This window comes from Nyctibius grandis, chromosome 7, assembly GCF_013368605.1.
Source record: "Nyctibius grandis isolate bNycGra1 chromosome 7, bNycGra1.pri, whole genome shotgun sequence".
Lineage (NCBI taxonomy): Eukaryota > Metazoa > Chordata > Aves > Nyctibiiformes > Nyctibiidae > Nyctibius > Nyctibius grandis.
The window spans coordinates 40882402-40909127 of NC_090664.1; the positions used below are offsets into that span (position 1 = coordinate 40882402).

At 39.4% G+C, this 26726-nt stretch overlaps 2 protein-coding genes across 9 annotated transcripts in view; one reads left to right on the forward strand and one right to left on the reverse strand.

Annotated features, from left to right (window-relative positions):
• Positions 1-26726, forward strand: part of PDSS1 (decaprenyl diphosphate synthase subunit 1) — a 37446-nt gene that overhangs the window by 1299 nt on the left and 9421 nt on the right. The window contains exons 2-11 of one of the 2 annotated variants that reach the window (XM_068404441.1): positions 620-684; positions 1568-1691; positions 2065-2195; positions 10546-10687; positions 11489-11600; positions 11689-11798; positions 18360-18440; positions 18611-18724; positions 22273-22353; positions 23084-23873. In XM_068404441.1, coding sequence (XP_068260542.1) covers positions 620-684; positions 1568-1691; positions 2065-2195; positions 10546-10687; positions 11489-11600; positions 11689-11798; positions 18360-18440; positions 18611-18724; positions 22273-22353; positions 23084-23224 — 1101 coding nt within the window. In that variant the 3' untranslated portion in view covers positions 23225-23873. Of the gene's footprint in view, positions 1-619; positions 685-1567; positions 1692-2064; positions 2196-10545; positions 10688-11488; positions 11601-11688; positions 11799-18359; positions 18441-18610; positions 18725-22272; positions 22354-23083; positions 23874-26726 lie in introns of those variants that run through there. The other variant, XM_068404442.1, reaches the window with a different exon arrangement.
• ABI1 (abl interactor 1) overlaps positions 24308-26726 on the reverse strand; it is an 83910-nt gene continuing 81491 nt past the window's right edge. For all 7 annotated transcript variants that reach the window (XM_068404439.1, XM_068404438.1, XM_068404437.1 and 4 more), the window contains 2 exons: positions 26471-26656; positions 24308-25371 (listed from right to left, as the gene is read on the reverse strand). In XM_068404439.1, the coding sequence (XP_068260540.1) occupies positions 25196-25371; positions 26471-26656 (362 nt within the window). In that variant the 3' untranslated portion in view covers positions 24308-25195. The remainder of the gene's footprint in view (positions 25372-26470; positions 26657-26726) is intronic.

The following is a 26726-nucleotide window of genomic DNA, read 5'->3' on the forward strand; positions in this document are numbered from 1 at the left end:
ACCATGGGACCGCACCTTCCCCCAGGCTCCTGGGCTCTCTCTGCAGGGAGAGATCATTGGAGAGATTGCTGGGTTTGGAGGTTTGTGACATCTAGCAGGGAAGATGTGCAGGTATAAATTATCATAAGAAGAAAGCTGAATTAAAATTGCTTCGAGGAAAACAAGGATGTGTTCTTCTGTTAGTGTAGTAGTTGACAGAAACAGCTTCTTGTCCTTTTCACTGTGCCTTGACTGGTGCAGTCCAGATTTATCTGCAAGACGGGGAACGTTTGAAAATTGCACCTTTCACAAGTGCAAAAGCAAGGTTTTGCTAGAGCAGTTCTGGGAAGTTAACTGATATGCCTTCTGGGAAGTTAACTGATAGCCTTCTGGGCTGGTCCTGCAAGGGGAGAAAGTCCAACACTCCTGAGCAGAGGAGTCAGTTTAAGTCAGAAGCTTATGTACATATCGGCAGTTATGTCTCACATGACATGGAAGCAGATTATGAGAGTGCCTTTGCTGCTGGCTTGTTAAAATGGAGAAACAGCATTGCTGATGAAGAGACAGTTGTTTTTTGTAATCAAATGTTTTCTGTCAGTTTAAAGTTCTGACAAATTAACCCTGATTTTTCTTTGTGCAGATGTGTCACTTTACCCAAAGAAGTTCAACTTTGTCATTTCCAAAAATATGTAATACATTTTGGTGGTAAGTTGGAGGTTCATATTGTTGTGTAATTGGTAAAGATACAGTTATTGGGTGAACTGGGTAGTTACACCTGTGAGCTGTAAACTTTGAAAATAAGGTTATTCGCTCTAGTACATAGTTCGATAATTCTGTGTAGACTGCTGCTATGGTGCTGAGTCTGAATCTAAGTCCTCCATCCTGGAGAGCAACAGGCAAAGCAAGAATGCCCCACGAAAACCCACATGGTTCACTTTGAAAAAGGAAACATAGTAAAAGGCATAAACTGCAACTCCAGGGAACATAAAAAAAAAAACAGGCTTAAGCCTAATGCATCTTAATGCATCCAGGTGGAGTTTTCCCTCTTTACTGATGAACTTCCATGGCATCATCATGCTCCTTGGAAGTATTGATTTAATTTATAATGTAGGTGGGTGTGCAAAGGAGAGTTTTCAAATCCAAGTCAGGAATGTTTTTCCAGGAGTATACAGGAGAGGGAAGAAAGTGACAGAATAATTGTGTTACTGGAAGATGAAGGCTTCCTCTCCAAATATACGCTAGGCTATCAATAGTGTATTCAAAAGGAATACATTGAGAGCAGAGTAGTTTTATGTGTCTCGGAAGACTTCTGTAATCTGTTAAGGGCAGGAGGTGGTTATTGTTTGCCAAATGCTGCTCTTTGCCAGCTCCTAAAAGTCTACAGTCATCAATAAGTAGCTATGGTGTCCTTGCACCTTATTAGCTGGCTGAAAAGAGTGTTTTGATGTCTTCTGCTTATACTTTAGCCATTTGGTTAAATTTTGTGTGAGGGGAGAGGAGAAAGAGGAAATTCTTTGAAGTGTTTCTGTTTGGGGAATCAGGGAAAGTTTGCTTTTAACATTACTCTCTTGAAAAACACTGTCACCAGGTTTCATCATACAAGTACATCCCACTTGTGCAGCTGCAGTAAGACAGTTAGTGATGAAAAATACCAAGACCCTTTTCAGCTTGGTAGAAAAGACTTGAAGAATCTCTATGAAGATATTAAAAAGGTAAGGGATTTTGGTGGCTATTCTGGGATGTTGTGATTATTCAGATTTTAATAGCAACTGTCACTTTGGAAGATAGCTATTGAAAGAATATTCTTTATGTTTCTGAACAGCTGTCTGAAACTTAAACTGAAAGCAAAGAGAGCATTTCTACATACCTTGTAGAACCAGAATGCAGTTTTTTTTCCTCCTGGTTTACAGTGCTGGAATACATCATTTATGTTTCAGATTACTCATAGTAATTTTAAAAGCAACTTCAGCTTACATTGGGTGGAATGAGTACAGGCAATAACCTTATACATGCATACTGTTGTGCTTACACTAAACAGATTGGCTTTGTGACTTTTATGCTGATATATTCTTTTCCTTTTTATAGGAATTACTTGTATCTACAGCAGAACTTAAGGAAATGTGTGATTATTACTTTGATGGGAAAGGAAAGGCCTTTCGACCAATGATTGTGGTGCTAATGGCAAGGGCTTGCAACATTCACCATAGTAATTCTAGGTGAGTTGGTCACTTTTTAGATACACGGATGTATATCATACTTGAAATTTATCATTCTCTTGTTCCTGAAAAATGTGTCTAGTAACTTTATGAAAATAAAAAGCTCCTCAGTAAAATCTTAATTTAAGTTCCATCATGAAGCTGTATTTTTTTAGTTAACAGTGCAAAAGGAACTACTGGATTTATTACATGCTTCCATGTGTAAAATTGTGGACTGTACTGCAGTTGTAGCTGGTGATGGATAAATAATGTTGTCAAATTCTGATATTTGTAAGGCTTTTAGTAAATTTTAGCTTCTTACATAAATGCCTTATTAGAACCTTTAATACTCCTTGAAACTATATGAACTTAATTAAAAGTATTTTTTATTTGTAACCACTCCTGTAGCTATTAAACTCTTGTCACAGGTAAGAACTTTGCTGCAAGAAGAGACTTCATAGCTTTTTTTGTAATTATGCAGAAAAGCCATTAAGAAGGTGGTATGATTATATTCAAAGCTGTGAGATATTCAAAACAGTCAGAGATTTCCCACCCCCCCACTCCTGCCAGGAGCGAGTTTATGTAAGATTCTGAGCTTAGAGCTGGTGTAATCCTCATGTTCTTCAGGTTGTCTTTTGAAAGCAGTTTTAAGTGAGCAGAACATCGTGCTCGCCCTGTACTCTGTCATTCCTTGCTCTGGCTGATTGCAAACGCTTCTCTTCAGTTCCTATCAGTTGTTATGTTTGCATTTTGAGGAAGGATGTTGGCTGGAGTGTTCTCTGCCTTCCAGCTATGCTTCCAGTCTTTCCTCGTGTAGAATTTCAAATATGAAATCTTTGGTCCTTTGCCAGAAGTATTTCTAGACTAATTTATCAGTCTTAAGGGATTTCTTTCAGCTCCTGCATCATTTTTTCCTTAGAGGTAGGTTAATGCCTTGTTGGACTTGATTTCTACCTCAGAGCGTGGCATATTTTTTGCTGCTTGATATGGCACCTCTCCCAGTATACCCCCTCCTATGTGAATATAATTCCGAAGGAGAAGGCGAAACCTAGTTGGCAGTGTCCTGTCCTGTGCATGCCAGTTCCTCTTGTTTTAGGAAAACATTGTCCAGGATTAATGAACCTCATTCCAGCCTGATTCTGTTTTCTGTTCAGTACTGCTCCTTGTCATTGTCTTAGAGGTTGCAAAAGAAACAATACCGGTTGTGAAACTGCTCAAGGATGTCCTTTGTCACAGCACTGATCGGCTTCATATTTTCATGAGTGATCTTAACATGAAAAACAGGAGTGCGATGATGGCACTTTTTGATGACAAAATCATTCTTGATGACTGGCCATCTATGGTGGAATGAAAGGAAGCACAATAAAACAAATTTCTGCTTGAGCTTGGAGGCTCATGAGTCACCTGTTAGCGCATAACCCTAATGTGATTTGCAGCCACCTTCTCTGTGAAAAACCTTAAAGTAATCCTAGCATGCATCAACCATAGTATATCCCGTTCAGCTACAGGAGTGCTGCTACCCTTATATATTGTGCTTTGTGAAATCATCAGCATGTCTGATCCTCATGTTCAAAAAAAGATAAGTCCAGCTTGCTTCAGGGATGGACTGCAAAGATAATGAGGGAGAATGAAGGACTTGTGGTCTACAAATTTATCAGGAACAGAGGTGAAAGAGCTATTTAAGACAAAGGACAGTGTTGCTAAGAGGGTGGAAACTGAGGAGGAGACTTCTAACAACTGGGGCAGTGAGTTTTTGGAGCATCTTTCTAGTCAGAATAATGGGAAAAAGAATTTTATCTCATTCTAGTGTGTAGCATGAGAAGCTTATGAACGAAATGACGTAGTACACATGCAATACCAAGAAGGCTGGAATTGGTGTCGTATAATGTAGGAGGTGAGCAGTGAACCAAAGGCAAGAAGCAGCTGTAAAAGAACTGAATTTGCCTTCATATGCTCAAAGTGTATTTGCTGTCTTTTGACATATGTATATGCTCATGGCCATATTCTTGTCCATGAGTTATGCTGTCTTGAAACCATCAGGACCAGTTTTCGGACCTGCCCTATGCCAGTGAGAATGCGTGATCTCAGAGTTCAAGTGCCACATGTGCCTGAGGCAAGTATTTGTTTCACAGTAGCCAACCCTCAGCGTAAGCGCTCTGATTTATAGATGGTCGTGTCATTTGGCAGCTTTTATACGTCTGTTGCGGTTTTTGTCAGCACCTCCAAACTATGTTTGATGTTTAAAAGCCTCCTTATTAATCTGCATGTTCCTTGTGTAAGGAAAGACTGAGTCACTATCTCTGTCATGTTGTTTTTAGAATGAAATTCTGAGTAGGGAGAACAGAAATGTTGCAGGAAAGGAAGAGAATGAAATCCCAGGGTATTTACCTTCCTCTTCTTTGCCTCATGTCACTTTTCTCTAGGCCTATGATTGTAATTAAAATTCATATGTGTTTATACAAGTCTTCAGTGTACTGCTTTTTGGTTCATGCATGATGACCAGTGTCTCTTGAGGGTTGGGTAGGCCATGCCAAAAGAATATACTTCCATGTTGTGGATACCCACTTGCTGTGAGCTGATGAATTTTTATGAGCATTTTCTTCTCTTTTGCTTTTAAGCTTCTTGAAGCAGGCTGTATTACACCTGCTTTGTATATACATATACTTCCAGTTCACACCAATACTGGTTTCATTATTGTTGCTTCTTAAAGCAGCATTGCTTCCAGGTGACAAATAGTTCTTCCAACTTTTTACTGTTTGTGAGGAAAATTGTATATGTATTGAAGGAAACACTGCATATTTGTAACTCTGCTACTCTGCTGTAGACCTGAGAGAAAAACAATACTTGCCTTCCATTCTGCTTCTCCCAACATTTTTTTAAGATGTTTTTCCTCTTTCAACTTGTCATTTCCCTTAAAGCATTTTATTGTTCTTTTCCTCAGTTAATATTGATTCTTCTCCCAGACTTGTTTTTCTTTGCTGAAGCTTTGGTTCCCACACATGTAATTAAAGATACTGGCCACAACATCTGTAGACTTGTGGGGTGAGCCAATATCCTGTGCTGTTCATCTCTAGCATTTTTTTTTTATTCTGCCTCTGGGGTTTGTGTTACAGATGTTGAGTTTCTGCTTCATCTTGCTGCTATTCTCAACTGTCATATAACTTTCTGGATCCAGAATGCTTTTGTCTGTTCTTTCATTTGTGGTTTTTTTTTTCTTTTGCACAGTAGTAGTAGAAAAGGTAATACTCTTCCTTGTTTGGCTGTTAAAATAACAGGGCACAACTTTGTAAGGTTATAGTCCTGATCTTATGAGGCAGTCCACAGAGACCTCTTTGTCTTCACAGAGCCCCACCAGAATAGCTGAGACTTCTCAAGTGAATGGAGGAGAACTCGGGTAGCTCTGCTTACAGGTTAGGTGACATGATCGTTTAATTTTAAATTTGAGGAAGGCTAGGTATTTAGAATGCCCTCAGCAGGTTAACTGTCTTTCTAGAGTGAGGTTGCTTTATTGTAGTCATAATGAGGAGAATGACAATTGTATAAAGAATCTGAAAGATTTATCAAAAAGATAAGTGTCTGAAGCATTCAAATTGTTCTGTGCTGGTATGTTGGGTTTTTTCCCTTGAAGATGCAAGTGTCAGAAGTCCAACCCTGAGTCCTGTAGGTCCCTTGGGCAATGGCTTTTTGTGTAATGATAGGAACTTAGCTTTGTGCAAGAGTGAGAATTGTTGTAAAGCGTTTAAGCTGAGGTCATGCAAACCCTCAATTTCACACATCCTATGGCATTTCTTCACATAACTGTGTGCAGAATTTCACAGAATTATCACTTAGCCTGACTGGACCTAAAGTTTCTGTTCAGGCTGTATTCTCCAGACGTGTTTGCAAATAGGAGTTTTTATTTCTATTTCTGCAACCAAAATGAGAGAGACAAACAAATAAGAGAAGGCCAAAGAAGTACAGAGACATCTTAATAGAAAAAATAGTGAGCACAAAAGATTTAGGGGGGGAAAAGGGAAATAAACCCATCAGAATAGTGCGAGAAATACTTAAAATATAATGACCTGGCTAAACTCAATAAACTAATATTTCCTAAAGATACAAGGACCTGCCAGCAACCTTAGTCCTCTTTTCTTTCACTCCTTGAAACCATGGTTGTCAGATGCCTATACTGTATGCTGTTTTTCAGCTGTTCTGTAATTTGCTCCCGTGTTGACACATCTGTTCTCTATGCTTCCTCTAGTTTGCAGGGCCCTTTGGTGTCACAGACCGTGTTTCTGAATTGTTCGTTTCTTTCAGCCACAGTGACTTAACAGCAAAAATGTATTTTGAGGAGTGTGGTCATAACACAGAAATTTTGCAAGTTCTTTTGTACATTTCCTGTCTTTAAACTGGCAATATTTACTTACTGGCAAACACATTGCAAAGCTCTTTGTTGCAGAGTGTAGATCACAGAATCACAGAATCACAGAATGTTAGGGATTGGAAGGGACCTTGAAAGATCATCTAGTCCAATCCCCCTGCCGGGGCAGGATTGCCTAGACCATATCACACAGGAACGCGTCCAGGCGGGTTTTGAATGTCTCCAGAGAAGGAGACTCCACAACCTCTCTGGGCAGCCTGTTCCAGTGTTCAGTCACCCTTACAGTAAAGAAGTTTTTCCTCAAATTTAAGTGGAACCTCCTGTGCTCCAGCTTGCACCCATTGCCCCTTGTCCTGTCAAGGGATGTCACTGAGAAGAGCCTGGCTCCATCCTCTTGACACTTGCCCTTTACATATTTATAAACATTAATGAGGTCACCCCTCAGTCTCCTCTTCTCTAAGCTAAAGAGACCCAGCTCCCTCAGCCTCTCCTCATAAGGGAGATGTTCCACTCCCTTAATCATCTTCGTGGCTCTGCGCTGGACTCTCTCTAGCAGTTCCCTGTCCTTCTTGAACTGAGGGGCCCAGAACTGGACACAATACTCCAGATGTGGCCTCACCAGGGCAGAGTAGAGGGGGAGGAGAACCTCTCTCGACCTGCTGACCACACCCCTTCTAATACACCCCAGGATGCCATTGGCCTTCTTGGCCACAAGGGCACACTGCTGGCTCATGGTCATCCTGTTGTCCACTAGGACCCCCAGGTCCCTTTCCCCTACGCTGGTCTCCAACAGCTCCGTCCCCAACTTGTACTGGTACATGGGGTTGTTCTTGCCCAGATGCAGGACTCTACACTTGCCCTTGTTATATTTCATTAAATTTCTCCCCGCCCAACTCTCCAGCCTGTCCAGGTCTCTCTGAATGGCTGCGCAGCCTTCCGGCATCTCAGCCACTCCTCCCAGTTTTGTGTCATCAGCGAACTTGCTGACAGCGCACTCTAATCCCTCATCCAAGTCATTAATAAATATATTGAATAGAACTGGTCCCAGTACCGACCCTTGCGGAACTCCGCTAGACACAGACCTCCAACTGGACTCTGTCCCGCTGACCACTACTCTCTGGCTTCTTTCCTTCAGCCAGTTTACAATCCACCTCACTACCCGATCATCCAGACCACACTTCCCCAGTTTAGCTGCGAGGATGCTGTGGGAGACCGTGTCAAACGCTTTACTGAAATCGAGACAGACCACATCCACAGCTTTACCATCATCTATCCACCAGGTTATGTCCTCATAAAAGGCTATCAAGTTGGTTAAGCATGAGTTCCCTTGGTGAAGCCATGCTGAGTGCCCCTAATGATCCCCCTATCCTTGATGTGCCTAGAGACAGCACCAAGAACGAGTTGCTCCATCACCTTTCCAGGGATGGAGGTGAGGCTGACCGGTCTATAGTTACCCGGGTCCTCCTTCCTGCCCTTTTTGAAGACTGGAGTGACATTCGCTTTCCTCCAGTCCTCAAATAGATACTGGTTTGTGTTGTTTTGAGTCTCCCCGCTTTTTTTTTTTTTTTTTTTTTTGAAGAGGGAGAGCTGTGTTTGGTTGTTTTTTTAACCTGTAAGATCAGCCTTGGTCTTGTTCAGTGTACATGAAACATGTTCGGTAAGAGACAAGACCTCAGGGTACTGTAGGTCTATAAAAGCTTATAATGGAATCAAGCAGGGGGTCCTACTGAAAAATAGAACATGATCAAGGACTTAAAAATTAATATAATGCATGTGTAAAAATATAAACTTACAGTTGTGTAACAATTCTGTGTAAATACATATCATCTTGGGGTGCCTTTACTTTGAGAATGACCTAAAAATGGCATCTTTCCACTTAATGGACTTGTGGGGACCCAGTTATCTATTGACTTGAGTTACTGCTACTTTTTGCTTTTGTTTTGCAGGCGAAGCAGAATGAGAAATGGCAGGGAATGAGAAGGATCCTGTTTCTTGTGTGTTTTCCCTAAAATAGGCATACTCTGATTCAGAATTACTCTCACAAGATGTTTGTAGGAAAGTATTGCAAAATTTTTTGCCAGCAATGGGAAGAGCCTTGCTTGAGACCTTACAGAAGTAGTAGTTTAAAAAAAGCCTTCAGGTTAAATTATCAGGTTTGATATAACATTCTGGGAACCAGAGGCATGAACCATGAGCATTCCTATGCCATTTTTAGTCATTGTCAGAGATGAAATGCACTATAATACAGAACTTTTCAAAACCTGCTTTTGAAATGTCTCTCCTTGTGCTATCTTCGTACTACTGAAAGATTTTGCTGTGTCAGTGGGTGTTGCCATTTACTGCTACTTCCCAGCAGGAAGTCCAGTCTGGTGGCATAATTAATGAAAAAGGGAGTCCCCAAAAGGAGACCAGTGCATGAAAGAGGCTGGAGACCTTTACAGTTTTTTGAAGGTAAGTTCTCCTGCTTAGTAACAATAGTTTATTTTGGAAAACTACTTAAACTGAACTAGCATTTGATTGAATTCCTACTCCACACTAAAACTTACCTTCAAACAACGGTGAAGGTTTCCAGCTCTTATTTTCTGTTGTTTAAAAGCCACATTTTCACAGCATGTGAGCTACACATCCTGCTATTGTTCAGGATGTAGAACTCCCACTGACAGCAATGCAGAGTTCTGCATGAAGGTAGGTGTCAGAATGCAACGTTATGTCAGCAGACTGCAAGATGTTATTTCATTTTGTGATTAATCCCTAGATTTTAATAGACGTAGGCAATGCAAGAAGATTTTAAATTCCCTTCAGCTGAGCTGAAATTACTGTCTTCTGTTTACCTCAGTTCTTTTTCTGTTCTGCTGGAAAATAGTGTGATTTGCTCTGTTACCCTATACCAGAAGTCAGGTATCTATATGTCAGAAGTATTTTTTTCTTTTGTTGGGTTTTTTTTGATTATTGGCTTTGGTTTTGTTTGTTTGTTTTGGTTTTGTTTTGTTTTGTTTTTTTTAATGTCCATGTGGGCTTTGTACAGCTGTAAGGCAAGGTTGGCTGGGATAGCCATTTCTGGGATCCTGCATGCAGCCCATGATGAAAACAGGTAGAAAAAGAGAAATAGATACTGGAACAAGGCAGTGGCAGTTGGATACTAGTGTAGATGGTCCTTTGTGTGAGCTAGGTTGGCTCTTTTATGTTCATTTTGCCAACCTTGTTCCCTAGCTAATTGCTTCTATGTTCTTCCATTACCTTCTTTTCACCTAGTTTAAAAATAAAGTAGGTGTGAACTACTGAGAGTTGAATCATCAGTGTTACATCTTCCCAAAGGCTGAATTTCAGTAAGTGTTAGGTAGTTAGTGTTTACAGTCCTAAAGTGATTGCAGTGTAATTCCAGTTAATTCCTCAGGCTTTTGAAGAATCTCTGAGGTCTTAAGGTAATAAGGTAACATAAAGGATAAGATCAGTGAGTTATGTCTTTCAAATGTACAATAAGGTTTCTGTGCCTGCTGATCTCTCCAGCTTGCTGGTTAGTAGAGTTAGCCAGTTTTGGAGAGTTTGTGATGCTGTGTCTTATAGGTAGAGCAACACAGAGATAAGGAAAACTTAAAAGTCATCTACAAAGCTACCTGGCATTCTTTTCTCTGCTTTCCAGAGAAATCTCTTTTCCAGATTTCCATCTCCTTGGAACCAAGCGTCCTTGATGCTGTGTTATTTATTACAGACTGGATTTAGAGGGACTAGAGTCAATAACTCAGGAGTTTTCCAGTACTGTTAATGCAGCAAGGCAGATAACAGGCCTAAACAGGACAGAAATATCCCATTGCACTTACTGTATTAACGTGATTTTACTTTCTCTTGTCTTCCTAATTCCAGGTTTGAAAGACGGGGTTCAGACCATGGAAAAGGTGCAACGGCTGTTTTCAGAGAAACGTTTTTTGTTTGGTTTTGGTAGAGATTTCTTTTAGTGTATTGCAGCACATGTAATTGATTTAATTATTTGACAGTTCTTGCTTTTTATTTTAGGGAGGTGCAAGCAAGCCAGCGCTCTGTGGCCATAATTGCTGAGATGATCCACACAGCTAGCCTAGTTCATGATGATGTTATTGATGATGCAAATTCTCGCAGAGGAAAAATGACAGTCAATCAAATCTGGGGAGAGAGGAAGGTGAGTTTGCTATTATGTGCAAGACTTGCCTTTGAGTTTCAGCAAAGCACAGATATCTAGGGTTTTTGTCACATTACTATCCCTAGGCACAGTCTTGAGATATGCCAGAAAAAGTATGAAGAGGTGTGCACGGATTGTGGTTAAGACAAATGTGTGTTCCTTTTCTGAACTGTTGGAAGCATTAGATAATGCATAATTGTAGTGTCATTCTTGCGATTTTATGTTCCCTATGCCATTCTCTGCAGTGCTGTTGAAATACTTCGAACTTGCACCTCATCCAGAACGCTGTATGTTGCTCTGATTCAGTAGTAAATGCGAAAAGGTTTTCAGTCAGCATGAAATCTTTTTTGATTTTTTGAGAGAGGTGTTTCTTCATAAAGCATTAAAAGGAAGGTCTTAATCAGAAAATGCAAGGAAAAAAGTACACTGCTGATGCATCAGAACTTACGGCAATTCAGAGCTGACCTGGCATAACAGTCACAACAGAATGGTCAAATAGAGAAGTAATGTTCAAAACAACTGCGCAGGCAAACATGTATTCAGATATTGCTAACAGGGAGGACAGTGTTTATATAGAAAATTATAAACAGCACTATAAGATAGGGATTAAAAAAAGGTTCAAATTTTAATATTTGTTTATCTTCTGTTTTCTCTCTGTTACAATGAGATATGTGTGCTTTATGTAGGAAAATGATGTGATGTGAGTAGACCTGCCATAAAGGAAATTTTATTGTCTGTACTAACACTTACAGGAAAAGACTTAAAAGATAATATATATATTTATTTTTTTTTTATTCTTAGGCTGTTCTAGCTGGTGACTTCATCCTCTCAGCTGCTTCCGTAGCGTTAGCACGAATTGGAAACACTACTATCATCTCTGTTCTAACTCAGGTGATTGAAGATCTGGTGCGTGGTAAGGTCTTTTTCTGTTTTTATCTTCAGATTTGCTTGCCTAAGCAGTAAACCCACAAATAAAAACTCTCATCTGTGCAACTTTTTAGGTGAATTCCTCCAGTTGGGTTCCAAGGAAAATGAGAATGAGAGATTTGCTCACTACCTCGAGAAGACTTTTAAGAAGACTGCGAGTCTTATAGCAAACAGTTGTAAAGCAGTATGTACGTCTGTCTCTTCTAAAGTTAACATACCACACTGTAAACTTCACAGCTAAACTCCTAGTTTATTGCCATTTTCTCTGAAGACCCTCCAAAGCAAACCCTTTAAATGGTATTCTGCCAGAATGTGAATGGGTTTGAGATTGTGCATTTTATTACAGTTCAGCTGTGTAGCCTCCAGTATTGGTTTTCACTTTTTCTTTTCTGTTTTGTATTCATACACAGATTTATTGTTATATGGTTCACAATGGCAGCCTTTAATTTATGAAATTCTACAACTTTGAGACAGTGTTTTTACTCTGAGTTGGTAATTCTTGAGCCTATGATTTGATTTTAAGCTGCCTTTGACATCTGGTCCCACTCCTTGGCGCCTAGGGGGACCTTAAATGATAACAGTGGGAGGAAACAACTAATTGTCTATACTCTGCGTTACATTATAAAAGAACAGAAGCATGTACTTCTTGATTTGTCTGCAGTTTTTAATTATCAGTTGCTATATCCAACCCTATCTGTCACTCAATTCTGTTACTTCATTATAAAAAGATCTGATTCAAGATGATGTTTTTATTCAAAAAACATGTTTAGTTTTAGTGCAGAAAATTGAGAAGGTGGGCAATAATCTCACCTTGAAAGAGAGTTATATTTTTATTTTTTTAATTAAAGGCAATATAGCTGGTATATGGTATAGCAAGAGGGAGCTCTAGGAGAATTAGACTAAAAATCTGTGCTAGTGTTAGTCATCCTCCTTTGTTGTTAGAGAACTGGTACATTTATGCAATAGACAGCAGTTGAAAATCGCTCAAATCAAAAGGATCCTGGAGAATGAGAGACACAGATTTTGTGGGAAGGGAAAATATCTTTCATTCTAGTTGGAGGAAAGAAATTAAGTCTTCTGGATTGCTCATATTAATGGCAATATGACCCTGGCAAGAATTTCCCTTTGCAAGTCTTCATTTATATTAGTGGGCAATTGGACTAGTAAGGAGCATAACATTATTCTGCTACCCCAATAAAAACATACAAGTTTTCATATTCACTTTGACAGTCTTCCTAAAAGAACCTTCACAGACAGATAGAAGAAATCACCTTCCCACTGGGTGGATTTTCCGTACAAATGTGCTATTTTGAGTTTTTTCCTTTTCATAACTTGCAAGACTTAAGGATTTAAGCACTTCCTTCCAGATTGTGGCTGTGATGCTGGTGAAGGGGGTGTTTGGCTGCTTTTCTTCTAGTGGTTGTTCTGAGTTGTTCCGTTGCCGAATTGCTGGAATTTTATATGCAGTAAAATTTGCGTTATAAAGGAAAAAGGAGAGAGATCTGTCTTTATGGCAAAACGATGCTTGCTGCACAGAGTAGCAATGACTTGTATAGAGGAGACTTATACGTCTCCCTCAGTTTCTTTCTGCGTGGATTAGGAGAACTCTATTGATAGCAGAGAAAAGGGGATTTTTGCGGGGGGATTGGTGTGGTTTTTTTTGTTTAGTCCGTTTTGGCTACTAAGGAAAAGGATGGAATCAGAAGGGAGTTCTGTTTTCTGTAGCAAAAATGATAAGCAGGGTCATCAGCTCTAGCTTGAAAGGAAATTCAATTGGGGAATCAAGAGTGTTCACATCTTGTTTTCAGGGACAAAGCTAAGGAGAGAGATGATTGGTTTTCAAAACGTCAGTTACAACCAGGCTGGTGTGTCATTAGAAGCAGTTCAGTTCCTGTTAATGATGGGAAAAAACAGTGATTTGTTTCTGTGCATAAATAAGATAAAAGTATTAACTGGAAAGATGATGTCAAACAAGTTCAGATGGCATCTTAGAATTCCACAATGTCATGCTTTAGAGATGGAAGAGTAGAGTATTCCTGGAAAAATGGCTAAACAAGATAATAGATAGTCTGTCAACACTGGTCTTAGTCACTGTATTAGATACCTTCTGCATCACCAAAGCATTACTGCATTTAAATCAAAAGTCCTTTAAGTTAGCAAAATAATTTTTTTTATGGACAGAACAGTCTGTTCAAGATGTTAGAGCCATCCCAGTCTCTTGTTTATTTTTACAATAGTTCTGCATGGGGGAATGTTACCAAAGTTGCAGTCAAAGTAATACATTGCAAAAGGAAATGGCAGATGGCCCAGAGGGTCACTGAAAGGCATTTTTCAGAGAAACATGAGAGGTGACTTTGGTTCAAGAATTCAGAAACAATAAAGCTGAAGTGGAATTTCTGTTAGTCATCAGGCAAGCTGGAGATGGCAAAATAAGCTGAGCAGGTTCTTCTTCTGTCTTTTTTTTATCCTGCTGTAATGTGAATTCCTAACCCTTATAAAGCTGTTTATACTTTGCACAGCATACTTTCAGAATAGGGATTAAATCATGCTTGTTTTGAGATAAGTGTAAAGTTGCACTAGAGATTCTTGATTTCTCTATTAGGAGAAAGTATGCAGCCTCCTTGTGTAAGGCAAGGCTGTGTATGGAAGGTCTGCCTTAGGGACTGAAGAAAAGGAACAGTCTGCAGGGCTCCATCAGAAAAACCTACCAGGGTGTGGAACTGGTGTCTAGGAAAATAAGACCTCTGACCCCCACCAGCAAAATTGATCCCCCCAGCCCAACTAGGCATGCAGACTACAATGAAGTCCAATGACAGATGCAGGGCAGTGGCATCAGTAGCATCAGCTATTATGGTCAGCCAGTAAATGTCCTTATTTATTACTTAAAATACAGTAACTCCTTTGGGGTATTTCTTCTTCATAATGTTTGCTATGAAAAAGAGTAGCATAAACATATCACAGATACTCAGGCAGATAATCTTCACTTCTGTAAAAGTACAATTCTTATAAACAAGTACTTGGTTAACATGTTAAAATATTAATTACTTGAGAAAACCTCAAATGCATGAAAATACAGACTCAGGACAAGATGGGTGTCTGCTGTGGGGAGGGGCTTCTGCTGGGTGGACATCTTCCTCTCCCAGGTAGGCCTTCATAACCCCCTTCCCAAGAGTAGTTACCAGAAAGGATTTGAAGAGCCTAGAGGAATGGTCAGCGGTGTGCCCTGCGGCAGTGAAGGATAAGCACACACTGGGCTGCATCGCTACCAGTGTAGCCAGCTCATCAAGGGAAGTGTCTGTTTTCCTCTATTCAGCACACGTGAGACCTTGAGGCTGGGCTCCCTCATACAAGTCAGACATTCACATTGTGGAGTGAGTTCAGTGAAGGGCTGCCATGATGGCTGGAGGCTGGAGCAGATGATATGCCAAGAGCTGGTTTTAGTCTGGAGTAGGGAAAGCTAAGGGGGAGTCTTCCTGCTGTCTCCAGCTATGTAATGGAAGGGCGTAGAGGGGATGGAGAGATGTGCAGTGAAAGGACAAGTTGTACCATGGAAAAATTCAATTAGCTATTTGGAAAAATTTCTCCATGACGTTAGTCAAACGCTGGAATAGGTTGCCCAGACAGAGTGTGGGATCTTCATCCTTGGAGATGCTCAGAACTCAACTGGACACAGCCCTGAGCAACCTGATCTAACTGTGAAGTAAGCTCTGCTTTGAGCAGATGACTGGACCAAATAACTTCCAGAGTTCCCTTCCAAGCAAAACTATTCTGTGATTCCACTGGAAAGAGGAACTGTGCTCCTGTCTGGAAGAACAGTGGTGGATGAGCCACGAATGAGAAGGCAGGATCCTGACTGCTTCAGGAGATGGGCATAGAGGAGAAAGGCTGGAGAAGGGGAAGATTTAGAGTGTGAGAGCAAACATCTCTTGTACTGTTTATACAAGCATATCTGTGCCCAGCAGCAGGTTTTCCTCTCTGACCCACAGGGCACTGGTATAGATGCGCAAGTGCTTTCAACTCCAGCTGCCATATTCTCACACGGTGAATAACAGAGCAGGATGTATCTACCCAGAGCTGATGATAGAATATTTTATGGATGTGAAATTCAGTAAAGAGGCAAGATTGGTTTATAGTCTCTCATGTAACATAAAATAATAGAAACAATTTTTTATTTTAAAAAGGGTGTTTGAAATAACGTCATGCAGATTGACTTGCTTTACTGAATTCAAAGAACCCTTTCTAAAGATTTTGTTCCACTTGGTATTAGGAAGGATTTTTTTATCAGGATTTAGTGGAGGACAAGTCTGAATTCTTGCCAGATTAAATTTGTAATCAACCAGTCATATCAGGGGACCTATAGGATGTTTTCAAAGAGTGAGCTTTATCATTTAAACATATCATTATATTGACACTGTTATCTTGATTTGTATTTATAAATGCATGCTGTTATCCCAGTGTGGCTTCAGTTATACTTCATCTCTCAGAGTGATTGGGACAAGGCTGCCTGCCTGCATCCCAGAGAGTGTCCAGCTGGGGGCAATAATCCACAACAGCAGTCTGAGAAACTGTCTCCTGAGGGAACTCCCTGGAAGACAAGACCCTGTCATGTTGCAGTTTATGATGTGGTCGTGGTCAGAGAGTGTGAGCTGGCTGGAGGTTTGATAGGCATATCAATCATCTCCTGGATTTTTTAATTCTGTTTGTCTTCAGAAATGTTCGTAACATGAATAGGAGCTATGAAGGTCTTTCTCTTGCAAAGATGCTAGAATTAATTTTGCACTGATGAATTTTGCCTGTGTTACATTCTGTAGCTCATGCTCCTGGTCTTTAAATGTACATATACTGCTGTGATTCTTTACATAGGTAATATCTGCATTCCCAGAAAACTGTCCACCTACAGGAATAGCTCTGCTCTGACCTTTCAGATTAAATGAGAAAGTTCTTCTCTTTACATGGCCCTTCCTCTCCCCACCTACCAACTTGTGCCCACTCTGACCCTTTGCCATTAACCAGAATTTTGTCACTGTCCTACTGAATTCCATATTTTAATTCTTCACGTGAAACGTGGTGGTAGGTAAAGATTTCATTGAAACAGGGTAGACGCAGTCCCTCTGCCTTGCTGATATTATTTGATTTATATTACAGAAGCAGCCAGAAGTTTGTTAGGCATGGTACAGCAGTAGATGTTAGCTTTTGGGAGCAAATACTGCTATTTAAGGGAGAAGCATCAAAAGGAGGATAAAAGGGCAAAATGTTCTTTTTTGATAGTCCCTAGCAACGTCTAATTAAATATCTCCTATTTGCAGTTCACTCTGTTTTAATAGCCTTCAAGATTTTGTGTGATTAGACATAAGTAGCATTATTTTCCTGCTATACTGTCCTCCTCTTTTGAGTAAAATTGGGAAATGTGAGATGCTGTTAATGCCTCAGGCATCCAGATTCCACTGGGTTTGATGCAGGTTATAATGGGGAAGTGTTCTGATGCTCAGTTACAAAATGCACTGATGCATGGAATAGTCTCTAATCTTGTGTGAGTTGCATCGCATTTATTAGGATATAATGTTGTTTCTTATTTCCATCTTCATGTTCACCTTCAAAGCTACTATTGGACTAGCTTTTAGTTTGGGTTTGGTTTGGGTTTTGTTTTTTTTTTTAATGATCCTATCTTACATAGTCTTAAAGCGGAATTTTTATATATATACACACATATTTTTATTTCATGTAGTTTTCCTAGCATATATTTTTAGTTTTACATTAAGTAAAATGTATCTTCACTCCTTCCGATAGCCACAGCAGATTTGGAATATCTGCAGTAAACCAAGATGGATTTTTGTCCCCTGTTCCTAATTGCTTTATTGAAGGCTGAAATAAATCTGAGTATTTAAATATAACCCACCTCATTTTGCAAAGTGTATAATCAATACATGCAAAAGCATAAGTGCCCTTACTTTGAGGCAAGATACTAATTCTCAAATCTTGGTTTGTGTTCTGTATTTTAGCTTTGTGGAGTTTATTCAGCAAAACTTCTGTCTCTCAAGTAGTTGATTTATCTGTACTCAATTAAAATGTTTTATGTTTGTTTATCTCAGTTTAGTGATACTTTTGTCTAGCTTGGTGTACTTTTTTCATTCACTGTCTTTTTTTTTGCCACTGATTATCCCTTGATACCTTTGTCTGCAGGCTAATCAGCTTATCTTCCTGAGCAATTCAGTTATAGTTAACATCACCCTTAAAACTAATCTTCCTTATCTCAACTGTCCTGCATATACTGGGTGCAACACATCCAGTTTTGTGGATCTTTTATGAGGCATGTTATGTCCATTTCTCTGTTGTCTGACCTGCAGTCATCCCCTGGCTGATTTATATATGTAATAAATTTAATTCCCCTGTCACTGGGCTGTATATGACTACTAGCCTGCATGTGCAGTGCATCCACATTTCTTCTCTCTTCATCCTTGCATTATAATTTCTAAGTCTGATAAATATTTAATAAAGCTAATCTCTTTCCAGACTTGAATATATTTTTAATACTGCACTGCTGTTCAGCCTTGTTTTCTAATAAGCTTGGCTATTTGTGTGTATCCATGAACACACAAGAGATAAGCAAGAATGTGCTACTGAGTCAGCTTTTTTTCCTTTCCCAGAGCCCTGCTGTCTGTGCTTGCTATGTTCCACCACTGGTCAGAGACTAAAAGGGGATGCTAACTAAAGCTTTCTATTTACTTGGGTTTTTTTGTCTTTTCAGGTTTCAATTCTAGGCTGCCCTGATCCCACAGTTCATGAGATTGCATACCAGTATGGAAAAAATGTTGGCATAGCTTTTCAGGTAGTGCTTTTGTTGAACTAAAGGGAATCTAAAATCTAAACTTTTCCAAACAACTGCCTGAGAAATCAAAGTGGGCTGTCTTCTGTCTTAATCCTTTCTATAAATCTTCTCTTAACAAGGATTATTCTGTATTTAGTTCTCATTAAATCTGTATGTTTATCTCTTTCCAGCTAATAGATGATGTGCTGGATTTTACATCGTGTGCTGACCGCCTGGGGAAACCAACAGCAGCAGATCTCAAGCTTGGATTAGCCACAGGCCCTGTCTTGTTTGCTTGTCGACAGGTAAGGCAACAGGAATCTATTTCCCCAAACCAAAAAGTGTACACTGCTCTTCACAGCGCACACAGAGGTCCAGCTCGAACACATCAAGTCTACAGCATAAGTGATGAGCATGGCCTGGGCATGTGTGAAAAATCAGTGCTTTCAAGATCAGCTGGATTTACTGTGCACACGCATGTTCATTCAGACTGAGAAACTTTTTCCTACACAAGTCCTCTCCCTATTAGTCCCTTGTATCAAAAGCAGCAGCAGTGTTTTGCTGCCCAAGTTCAAGTGCTTAAACTTCGCAAAGCGGCAGGTATTCAGAGAGTTTTTGCATGTTTTCTGCAGGTTATTCCTAAGTAGCTTCCTGCTTATGTTCTTTCCTGAGACATCTCGTTCTCCCCAGGCTTGACTGTGTATGTGGGTGTTTTTCCAAGTCCTGGGCTTTGTAGCCATCGTGGGGCCAAGAACTTAAATCTCTGCCTAGCTTTTAGGTGGGCACCTCTGTTTATTGGATTTGATCTCTTCATCTCTTTGTCCTCTAGTCTTACCCAGTTACAAACGTGGGAAGCTTTCCCTTCTGAAGGTAAATGTAATAGTAGTTTGGATGAGAGAAAAAGGAATAAATAAAATAAGCTTAAAATTGGTCAAGATTTTTAGTGGCTTAAAAATGATTTGGAGGAGTACAAGGAAAACAAGTGCCAGCAGCACCAAAAGAAATTGGTGCTAATCCATAAAAGAGGAAGAACTGGTTTAATGCACCTCGCTCAAGCTTCTGGTGAGGAAAAAAAGATTTGGGGCATAGAAAGCAGTCCTTCCTACCGAACTTCACAGCATGATACAAAAACTGGCACAACTAGTTCCAGTAGAGCTCTAGTCTGTGTTCTCCCATTGGAATTGCTCAGAGCTTGACATGGGAAAAGTGTTAAATAATTAAAAAAAAAATACAACTTCATGACATTTACTTACCCCTTTTTCTTAAAGAGCCTGGGGTGGGGGGAGGTGGAACATACACGTGTTTGTTTCCTCATGCTTTGGGCATTTACAAGGACACATATCTCAGAAAAGACAGGAAACCAAAGAGATTCAGCCACTTAAAAATGCAGAGGAATGCATGCTGAGAACCACCCCCTCCATGCTCTCAGTTCCTCCCTACAGACTCATCTGGGGGATTCACAGACTTGTCCTTGAATCATTATTTCAGAATTTGTTGATAAGCAGCAGGATCTTGTTAGTCATCAGCACCTGGAGTTGTCTAAAGAACAGTGAGAGACTCGGGTACAGAAAGAGGATGCAATTGTGAAATGGTTGGTTTGTGTGTTAAAGCTACTTGTAGAGAGAAACAAGGACATGTTGCAAATACTCTGATTTTGGCAGAGAATGGGTAACACTGATTGTCTTCTGGGTGTTGAATATTCCTTTTTTTTTTTTTTTAATTAAAACTGTTCTTTTATTCATTTGTTTGGGTTGGCTGTCTCTGACTTTCAACTTTATCTATCTTCTAATCAGCTTTATAAGATGAGTTAAGTTCATAATATGGAAATAAAAGCCAAGAACATCTGTTTATCAGTTCTATTTTAAAATCTTGTTCTTTTTAAACACTTTTCCTCATTTGTATCTTTGATAGATGGGAAGCGTACATTTTTGCATTAAAAGATAACTTGACCATCTTGCAGTTTTCTGCATTATCCAGAAGACTGCTTTGCTGAAAATTTCCTGCTGTTTTCAAGAAACTGGAAGAACAGCACTACAGACTTAAGTGATACATACACAAAGTGCTAAAAAAATTGGGAGCTTCAACAGACACTTAACTGTGCTGCTACTAAAAGATGTTCCATCTATTTTTATCTATCTGAGAACAAAAACTCCTGAGCCAGGACTTGAAGATAGTCTAAAATGTTATTGCTAAGTTATGGGCTGTCTTTTCTCTTGAAATTAGCATTACGGTTACCCTCATACCCTTTAATTTATCTGGTAATCCTCACGGTGTCTTCTTCACAAACATACTTTAGTTCTGAATGTGCTCTGGATCTCCAGTGACAGCTGCCTTTTCTTATTGTCTGCTCCTCTCCCTCTGAAATATATCTTTGTGCATTAGAATATTAAGGAGAAACCTTTATACAAAAAAAAATGTTCAGCTTGATGTGAGACCTATTTATTCAGTATTTAAAGTTAGTTCACTCAGTAAAAAAAAAAAATAAAAAATTAAAGAAATACACTAGTATACGCTAAGACTAAAGCCACTCCTAAACTAGTACAGCTGAAGAAGGAGAGTTTATAAGCATTTCTGTCAAAATGCTTATATACTGCTCATTAAGTCTGCAGAACTGCTAATAACAGCTTTGCATTACAGGTTTGGGGATTTTTATATTCTTTAGTTTAAATATAAAAAGTGAAAGTATATGTATCATATATCATCATAAATATGAATAATATGAAAATGGATTATATGAACACTGTAATTAAATTGTCATTACATGGGAAGCTAGAATCTAGAGAAAGCCAAGTATGAGTCGCCAATAAACTTCTAAGTGTTGTCTTACAACAAGACCACCTCTGAGTAATAGGGAAATGTCACAACAGTGAGGGATGCTACTTGTTTGTTCCCTAACAAGTTTGTAGATCTAGTTTCAGGACCAAAGGTGTGCAGGGAAAGCAGATCATTGTTTACAAGTGTACGGCAGTAAAATAATCTTGGTTTGACTATAACCCTTTCAGACCAGATGAACAAACACCTCTTTCCTTTAAAAATAATTCTTCTACAGAGTAGCTGCCTTGAGTTGTGGCCTGTGTTTGTTAAGCACCAGGCTTTTCTATTTCTGGACTGTCTGAAGAAAGTCCCTGCATGTTTAGATAAGTGATTCAGTGATTCTTTCAGACAACTGACTAGTCTTCATCTGCCTCATGTGTAGGGAATTGAGTGTGCAGTACTAACTACAAATTCTACATGATTGAAAACAAAATACATTATAGTTGTCATTTTTCTCTTACAAAAATCGGTCGTGAGATTTCGACAGGCACAGCCTGTGTATGTAAAATACCAGAGCAAGGGAAAGCATAAGGGGACATAACAGTTGAAAGTATCATGATGGGTTCTACAGGTTGAACTGTGCAATATAAATACAACAAACCTCCTGGGTTCTCTGTTAGTACACGTGGGGGAAGAGGTGCTTCTTCTAGGTGTGCCAACACTAATCATCATTTGTAACATAAGAATACCTGAACCAGATCCTACACCTGGAATATAATGTGGATATACACCTGGAAGTAGTCATCAGGAATTACCACACTGGCTCATCTGCTCCAACATGGTGGAATGGCAGGTGCTAACTTTCACTACCACCTGGCTACAGCCAAGAGAGCCAGCCAGTTTAAGTTTTAAATGCTTGGGCTTTTCTATATTACAGTCCTGTGCAGACTGCAGGTATTGACCTATAGCTATACCTGTAGCAACAGCAGTGGCAGGGGAAAGAGGTCTGTACTTTCGTTTCTTTTTCACCTTAGCATGGCAGGTAGCTACATGGAAAACAACGCATAAGCAGTACAAAACCTTCTCCCTTTGTGCTTAGTTTCCAGAAATGAATGCTATGATAATGAGACGATTCAGTAAGCCAGGAGATGTTGAACGTGCTCGGAAATACGTGTTGCAGGTAGGACTGATACCAAGTATTTCACTCCTGAAGTGCTGAAGTCAGCCTGAAATTCATTGCCTCTGAAGTAAAAGCGCAGGGCTGCATTTAAGTAGCATGTTATGTGCAATACCAAGTTAGTACTCTTCATCTTCCTTATGGGCACAATGTTTTACCAGAAATGCTAGGTTCCGGAGAGCTTTTTTTTTCTTTTTTCATTCCAATAGCATAAAATCCACATAATAGAAGTAAAAAGCTCACGCATGAACTCAGTTCCTTCAGCTGAAGAGTAGCTGTACCCAACAAGTGGTGAAAGCAGCATGTAACTGCAGTGCACACTGCATATCAGTTTTAATTGACTCCAGTTCTGAAAAGACTGAATAATTGTCTGTGCAAAATTAATGCCTATTTTTTCAGCATAGCATGTTTTTTGTACATCTCTATTTAGGGCAGGAGGGGAGGGGTTAAACCATTAGTTTCTAATCCTACTAAGAGTATGTTATTAATTCCAGTGTTGTTTTGTAGGTATATTTAAGTTTAGCATGGTTGAGTTTTAGTATTCTGAAGCTTTGGGGAAGAGATGTAGGATTCAATGAATATAGAATGAATCCTCTCCCTTTCCCCTTCAGAATATAATTAAGTGTTCAGGGTTCTTACTGACCTTAAAACTTCCCCCTGTAACTGGAAGAGGCAAAAGGCAGGAGGGAGGCTGACCAGTTACCCATTACCTTTAACTGTCTTCTTACATAAGAGTGACGGTGTGCAGCAAACAACCTACCTCGCCCAGCGCTACTGCCATGAAGCTACAAGAGAGATCAGTAAGTTACGGCCATCCCCTGAAAGAGAAGCCCTCATTCAGCTGACGGAAATGGTACTCATGCGAGACAAGTGAGAGAACTCCTTCCACTCGTTCTGGCAGCTACTTACCAGACTGTGCCTAAATTTACTTCAGAAGTTATCTGCTTCCAACACAGGCTACCAAAAATTATTTTTTAAAAAAAACCTTTTTTTTTTTTTTTGAAGTTCTGCTTTTTTTAAAAAGATAAGTTTAAAGTGTTTTATTGTGGGAAGCCATACAACTCAAAGCAAATCAAATTGTGCTGTACAATTGTTTTAGTGGGGGCTATTAATTGTGGAGGGGGTGGGTGGGAAAGATGTTTACATATTAATGCTCAAAAGGCCACACTGAGAATAAATATAAATCAGCGTACGAGAACTGAAGTTGCTCCAAATTTCACTTGTTCACACCAAGAAACAGAGCATACATGTTACTATCTGGTAAACTCCTCAGAAGAGAGATGGTTTGAATACTTTTCTGGCTGTTAAACTTCAGAAGTATCTGGAACTGTATCTACAGAAACTGGTTTATTATAAAAGACTATATGTAGACTTTAATTGGTTTTTTCCCAGTTCATAATGGAATACAGGTAGGTTGGTTGCTACTTGCTAGCAGTTAACAAGATGCAGAATTTGAGATTGCTACAGTTAAGAAAATGAAAGGCTCAGTATTTCTAACTCGCACTAAAAATGAATGATTCAACAGCCAGTCAAAGCTTCAACTCCCATCACCTTCCATCGCTTATTTATAGAGTATATTCAGTACCTTCTTGAAAGGCTGCTTTGAAGTCCCAGACACATTCCTCTGACAGTAATTATCCAGTACTACCACATTCCTTTTCAGGTTATTTAAGCCACAGAATTTGTAGAACAGGGAAGTACATCATCTCTAACTATCTCTGCCCGTGATCCCCTAACGCAATGGCTGAGTTCCTGGCGTGTTTGTTCCCCCTTTGTCATATCTTGAGGACAGGCTGCTGTCTCTGCTCAGCTGGGCATGTCCCCAAGCCAGATACAGTTTCCACTGAGAAATGTCAGTTACAGATAGTGTCAAACCTACTGCTTCTAGATAACTAGATTCAATTAAGAATCCTTGCTAAAATTAATTCTGGAAGAAAAGAACTTTTAAGAGTATGTATAAATGTGTAATGCAGGTTTCATATCTAATTTATTTGCCCTCTGTCAGTGATAAAGTCACGTTACAAACATTTGCTTTTTAGTACATTGCCTGGGATAACACAGCCATGATTTTGCTACGTTAGCATTCCAATCTTCTTTGCCAAGCCAACCAACAAAGTAATGGACAAGACCTTTGGTTCACTTATATATTTATGAATGGAAAAAGTCATAATGTAAATTTACTCATTAAAAAAACTTGGGTACAAATTACACATACATAAGACCACCCATTTTTTGATTCACATGGACACCTTAGACCTGAACAACTCATTGTAATAGACTTTAGTGAGAATACTCCAGGTAAAGATTACAACAATTGGAAGCATCTTGGATTTTTAAAAAAGTATATTTCAATACATAAGTTTGTATGCATGCTTTAAACAAATATAGTTCAAGAATGAGCAAAGAGTCTAAACAAAAAGTAATATGACCAGCACTAACATTAAACTTCTCATCCAGATTTTAATATGTTAGTCTAACGTAGTGTTAGTTACCATGCTGTACTGAAAAATGTAATGGCACAATCTGAATCATGGTTCATTAAATATTATACCCTACTTCCCCAGAACATTTAGGCTGGTCATAAAATTAACAATGCATAAGTAAATAAGTATAACCAGTTATAGACAGTTGCTTGTTTTACAAATTGCCATCAGGTAAGACATACTGTCTGTCTCCAGAGACTTAGAGCTGGACATTCAATCATACCATTCAAACAGTATGGCCTGGAGAAATGGGCACGTTTTTTCTGAAAGTACATTAAGACAATTCTGTTAGCTTTTAGTTACCCCTTGTAAATAATCATGGTATGATGAATACAAGACCCAACTTTGAAAAGCAAAGGATTTTAATCGGCATAGTGCATGATTGATTCAACATAATTCCCAGGAAACAAGCCAGTTACTCGATTGCAAACTCCTTCATACCAGCCGTCATCATTCTTCTTTATCACATAAATGATTGCACCCTCCATAAACGACAGCTCATCGTCTTTGTCCTTTGTATAGTCATATATAGCAACAACTGTGGATTGAACAGGGACAAGTTTAGCATTTTATTAATAGCACCAGTATTAACATTTTTTGAAGTACAATTATTTTTTAAAAGACTAGTTTGCTATCCTGGGATTTTCCATAATGAACTCACATGCTTTCCCTGTTGAACATTAAGTCCAGAAAATGAAATTTCACTTTTTGTGCAACATTAGCTACCAGTAAGAAGTGGGTGGTGACTACCACTCAGTTAAACTATTGACAGAGAGGTACAGTTGACTGCAGCACAATAAAACAAAGCATGTGGACACTTAAAAGCTGAATCATGAACCATGAGTGTGGCAGTTATTTCTGGTCAGATTACCTCAAAAGCATATAAATCCCTGTATAGGGAACTCTTCATTAGAGAAAGCCTAAAAAAATTTTTCTTAAAATCATGCTGTAGACATGGATCAACAGAAGTGAAGATGGAATATGGCAGTTCTGCCAAGACAGGCACTACAGTACCAGCCAGATCATGAGAAAACTTGCAACATTACTGTTGACAAAATGGTTATTGTCAGAACACAGACAACTCTACAGGCAGGAAATCAGCATCTCAATTATTCATGAGAAAAGACATTTAATATATGAGTTCATACCTAAGTACACTTTATAATCTGCTGATCTAGAGTCACTGATAAGTCTCCAAGGAAGCCTCACTACACTTTATACTTGAAAGTCTAATGATCTGCTGTAGCTATCTAGTTTGATGGGATAAATAGAGGTCAGACATTCTGGCCTTTTTGCAATACTATTTCTAGATGATTGCCCAGCAATCCTGAGGTAGCTACAGACACGCTCCAGCAGCTCAACAAAGACAAAAACCATCCGATTTACATCTGCTTCTCATAACAGCATTTTTTTTTAATCCATTCTAGAATGCTTGAAGGTATTTTATAATCCTTCCAAAGAAGGATTATATTTTATCACATCAGGTGTAGCCACAGACAAAGAGAAGAATAGCCTGAGTTCTGACTTAGCAGGGACAATGATTGTTTTCATTAGACCCAAGCTAAGTCCTTCATCCACTTCAGATACCATTAGTCCTCTGATACCGCAGTACCCCAGAGTTGCAACGCTTCTCTTACCTTTCTCTATATAGTTTTTAGGTGCCCAGGCAGGATCTCCATCTGCATAGGGATCGCTGTACTGCACAACAGCAGCCTCCTCATCCTCATAATCCACAGGGGGTGGTGGTGGAGGAGGAGGAGAGTCATCAAACATCGGCATCTCATCGGGAGGCGGTGGTGGGGGAGGAGTTGGGCTATCAGCAACTAGAAACATTTGGAGATCATGTTTTTCTCGAATCAAAACAGTGTGGAGATGCAAACAGACCTGAGGCTG